This window comes from Leptonychotes weddellii, chromosome 12 (assembly GCF_054177405.1).
Source record: "Leptonychotes weddellii isolate Sample4059 chromosome 12, ASM5417740v2, whole genome shotgun sequence".
Taxonomy (NCBI): domain Eukaryota; kingdom Metazoa; phylum Chordata; class Mammalia; order Carnivora; family Phocidae; genus Leptonychotes; species Leptonychotes weddellii.
This window is the reverse complement of record NC_138380.1, coordinates 65,655,885-65,660,360: the sequence shown is the minus strand read 5'-3', so window position 1 is coordinate 65,660,360 and position 4,476 is coordinate 65,655,885. Positions and strand designations below refer to the sequence as shown.

At 59.5% G+C, this 4,476-nt stretch overlaps 1 protein-coding gene across 1 annotated transcript; it reads left to right on the top strand.

Moving 5' to 3' along the window:
* The first annotated feature begins 1,406 nt into the window (after positions 1-1,406).
* FZD1 (frizzled class receptor 1) lies at positions 1,407-4,150 on the top strand. The gene has a single exon (XM_006745700.3). The coding sequence runs from the start codon at positions 1,893-1,895 to the stop codon at positions 3,834-3,836; it is 1,944 nt and encodes a 647-aa protein (XP_006745763.2). The 5' UTR covers positions 1,407-1,892; the 3' UTR covers positions 3,837-4,150.
* The last annotated feature ends 326 nt before the right edge of the window (positions 4,151-4,476 follow it).

Here is a 4,476-nt window from a genome sequence, read left to right as displayed (position 1 = left end):
AACAGGCTAACTGATCTACCTTTCTATGCCCCACTGCACTTTGCCCTCCTGTAAGGCTGAGCCATGTCTTACACATCTTTGTATTCTACTACCTAATATCGCTTATAGCATAAGAGGTGCTTCCTAAGTGTGTATTAAACAAATGAACAGATAAACAAAAGATAGAAAATAACTGTAGAAAAGTATCCCGAGAGTCTAATCAGAGGCCAACAAATCCTAGGTGGAATTAATAATACAATGGCACTTTATTGATAAAACTGAGTCACCTCGTTAAAGCATCATTAAAAAAAAAACGTAGGCAGAAAACAAGAAGAATGTAAGCAGGTTGAGATGGATTGTGTTGTTTAGAATTAGGAAGGGAATGTGCAGTTAGCTCTTTTGCTTTCAGACTTCTCTGTATTGTTTGTTAAACTGGCATCCCCAGCTCCGCATACCGGTGGAAGACCACCACGCAGCAGCCCAGCCTGTGGCTCCTAACTGGCCCAGGTCTGACACTCCCAGGAGTGGCCCTTGCGCCATGGGCGTCCCCGGGTTTTGGAAGGCTCCTAATAGCTCCCCAACAGCCCAGGCTGTTCGCCAGCGATGCTTCTGCTCCGGTCCGAGGCACTTCTGCGGTCCCGGGCAGCGAGGACGCTGCCGAAGAAATGTCGTCGGGTTCTCAAGATTTTCTCTCAAAATGTCTAATAGACATCCTCCCTTTGCTTCTGTTTCTGACTTGATTAAAGAGGAGAAAAAGGACTACTAGAAGGATAATAGTAGCGGACGGCGCATCTGGTCTTACTTTTTTCAATTCCGTCAAAGTTTGTGTTTGTGTTTTGTTGTTGTTCTTCATTTGACAGCGATCCCATGAACTCCTCCTTGGGGAAATGGCGCGTCCAAAGCCCGCCAAGCCCAGGCTGAGAGCTCTAGGACTTATTAGAGTAATATTTTAAACAAAACCTCGACAGACAGAAACTCAAAGGAAGCCGTGCGCTCCTTAAGTCAAAGGCATCTGTTCTGATCGCTGCGCTCGGTTTGTTGTTTGTAACCAGCGTTAAGAGCAGGATTTTTAAACATGAAAATGGATAAAAGAAAAGAAAAGCTAAGTCCCGGGGTCCGCCGACTCCTATTCATTATCTCCAACAGCATATGGGACCATTCTCCCACTAGTCCTCGCCCTTTCTTCCGCAAAAGGAAAGGCAACCAAGCCTGTCCCGCTTCATAGCAAACCCACTCTTTGTGCCTGAGCGGTGCCGCGGCCACCACTACTACCTCCTCCTCCTCCCGCCCCCTTCTCCTCCCGCCCGCCGCCGACTTTCGCTCAAGGAGGCAGGCAGCGGGCGCCCTTTGCGCCGGGAAGCCAGTGCCGCGATTGGGCGACGGTCCCTGAACCTCCAGTTCCGCGTCGGTTTCAAGGCTCCTCCCTCCTGGTGAAAGACAGACTGCGGGGCGCCTGGAAACCGGTCCGAGGGCGCGCGCGAGAGAGGAGAGCGAGGGAGTTGAGGGATTGACACAAATGGTCAGGCGGCGGCGGCGGAGAAGGAGGCGGAGGCGCAGGGGGGAGTCGAGGCCGCTGGGCTGCGGAGAGTTGCACGCTCTACGGCGCCGCGGCCACTAGCGCTGCGCCGCCAGCCGGGAACCAGCGAGCGAAGGGCCAGGAAGGCGGGACGCGACCCCGGCGCGCCGGAGCCACCCGGGCTCTCCCCGCCGCCCACGCTTCATGAATCGCAAGTTTCCGCGGCGGCGGCGGCTGCGGGACGCGGAGCGGGAGCCGGGGGAGCGGGCTGAGCGCGGCTTGGGCTCGACGGAGGACACCGGCGCGGAGGAGATCTCCCCGGCCTCAGGGGGAGCCGCCGCCGGCTGCGCCACTGCCAGCCCCAGCCGGGCGGCGCCAAGAAAGGAGCCGAGAAAGTATGGCTGAGGAGGAGGCGCCTAAGAAGTCCCGGGCCGCCGGCGGCCGCGCGAGCTGGGAACTTTATGCCGGGGCGCTCCCGGCTGGACGGGTGGCGGAGGGGAGCGGGGACGCGGGCAGCCGCCGCCGCCGCCGCCCCCCAGCTGATTCTGGACGTTTGGCGCGCCGGCTCCTGCTACTGCTTTGGCTCCTGGAGGCTCCGCTGCTGCTGGGGGTCCGGGGGCAGGCGGTGGGCCAGGGGCCCGGTCCGGGGCAGCAGCCCCCGCCGCCGCCGCCTCAGCAGCAGCAGAGCGGGCAACAGTACAACGGCGAGAGGGGCATCTCCATCCCGGACCACGGCTACTGCCAGCCCATCTCCATACCACTGTGCACAGACATTGCCTACAACCAGACCATCATGCCCAACCTTTTGGGCCACACGAACCAAGAGGATGCGGGCCTCGAGGTGCACCAGTTCTACCCCTTGGTGAAGGTGCAGTGCTCGGCGGAACTCAAATTCTTCCTGTGCTCCATGTACGCGCCCGTGTGCACCGTGCTGGAGCAGGCTCTGCCGCCCTGCCGCTCCCTGTGTGAGCGCGCGCGCCAGGGCTGCGAGGCGCTCATGAACAAGTTCGGCTTCCAGTGGCCTGACACGCTCAAGTGCGAGAAGTTCCCGGTGCACGGCGCCGGCGAGCTGTGCGTGGGCCAGAACACGTCGGACAAGGGCACCCCGACGCCCTCGTTGCTGCCGGAGTTCTGGACCAGCAACCCTCAGCACGGCGGCGGGGGGCACCGTGGCGGAGGCTTTCCGGGGGGCGCCGGCGCGTCGGAGCGAGGCAAGTTCTCGTGCCCGCGCGCCCTCAAGGTGCCCTCCTACCTCAACTACCACTTCCTGGGCGAGAAAGACTGCGGTGCGCCCTGTGAGCCGACGAAGGTGTACGGGCTCATGTACTTTGGGCCCGAAGAGTTGCGCTTCTCGCGCACCTGGATCGGCATCTGGTCAGTGCTGTGCTGCGCCTCCACGCTCTTCACGGTGCTCACGTACCTGGTGGACATGCGGCGCTTCAGCTATCCGGAACGGCCCATCATCTTCCTGTCGGGCTGCTACACGGCAGTGGCCGTGGCCTACATCGCCGGCTTCCTGCTGGAGGACCGAGTGGTGTGTAACGACAAGTTCTCCGAGGATGGGGCGCGCACCGTGGCGCAGGGCACCAAGAAGGAGGGCTGTACCATCCTTTTCATGATGCTCTACTTCTTTAGCATGGCCAGCTCCATCTGGTGGGTAATTCTGTCGCTCACCTGGTTCCTGGCAGCGGGCATGAAGTGGGGTCACGAAGCCATCGAGGCTAACTCGCAGTATTTTCACCTGGCCGCCTGGGCCGTGCCGGCCGTCAAGACCATCACCATCCTGGCGCTGGGCCAGGTGGATGGCGACGTGCTGAGCGGGGTGTGCTTCGTGGGGCTCAACAATGTGGACGCGCTGCGCGGCTTCGTGCTGGCGCCACTCTTCGTGTACCTGTTCATCGGCACGTCTTTCCTGCTGGCCGGCTTCGTGTCCCTCTTCCGCATTCGCACCATCATGAAGCACGACGGCACCAAGACCGAGAAGCTGGAGAAGCTCATGGTGCGCATCGGCGTCTTCAGCGTGCTTTACACGGTGCCAGCCACTATCGTCATCGCCTGCTACTTCTACGAGCAGGCCTTCCGGGACCAGTGGGAGCGCAGCTGGGTGGCCCAGAGCTGCAAGAGCTATGCCATCCCCTGCCCCCACCTCCAGGCGGGTGGAGGCGCCCCGCCGCACCCGCCCATGAGCCCAGACTTCACAGTCTTCATGATCAAGTACCTTATGACGCTGATCGTGGGCATCACGTCAGGCTTCTGGATCTGGTCCGGCAAGACCCTCAACTCCTGGAGGAAGTTCTATACCAGGCTCACCAACAGCAAACAGGGAGAGACCACCGTCTGAGACCCGGGGGCTCAGCCCATTCCCAGCCGTCGGCTTCGTCCCCGCCATCCCCATAAAGCCGGCCCCGTGGAAGCCTTACCAAACCTGGCTCCTTGAGGCTTCCTCACTAGCCGTTCACTTTTCGCAGGCTCCTTTTTAACAGCACAGCTCCTGCAAAAGCTTCCGTCCCTGGGGGCAAACGGACTGGAGGGCCTGACTACAGCAGGGGGGATAGACAGACCTCTCGTTCTCACACTCTGGTACCAGGACTGTACGCTTTTATGATTGTAAATAGCCTGTGTAAGATTTTTGTAAGTATATTTGTATTTAAATGACGACCGATCACGCGTTTTTCTTTTTCTTTCCCCCCCCCCTTTCTTTTGGTTTTGTTTAAATTTTAATTATTTACGGCCGTTTAACCATTTGAGGCTTTTCCTTCTTTCCCTTTTCAAAGTACTGCAGAGGTAAAACGGGAGCTCGCGGTGCTCTCGCTTGTTCTGGCGCGCCCCTCCCTGCGGCGGTCCGGGTGCGTCTGGGGCTGAGCGGCCCGGGTCACTTGCCGCCTCCTCTTTCTACTCCCCCCTTTCCCTTCAGTGCTTGGGGTCAGGTCTCTTTAGATACAGAACTCCACGGAGCTTCCAAATCGGGGGCGGGGGGGTGG

Excerpts from the sequence above, each read along its gene's own strand:
- FZD1 (XM_006745700.3), top strand. The coding sequence starts at position 1,893 with ATGGCTGAGGAGGAGGCGCCTAAGAAGTCCCGGGCCGCCGGCGGCCGC.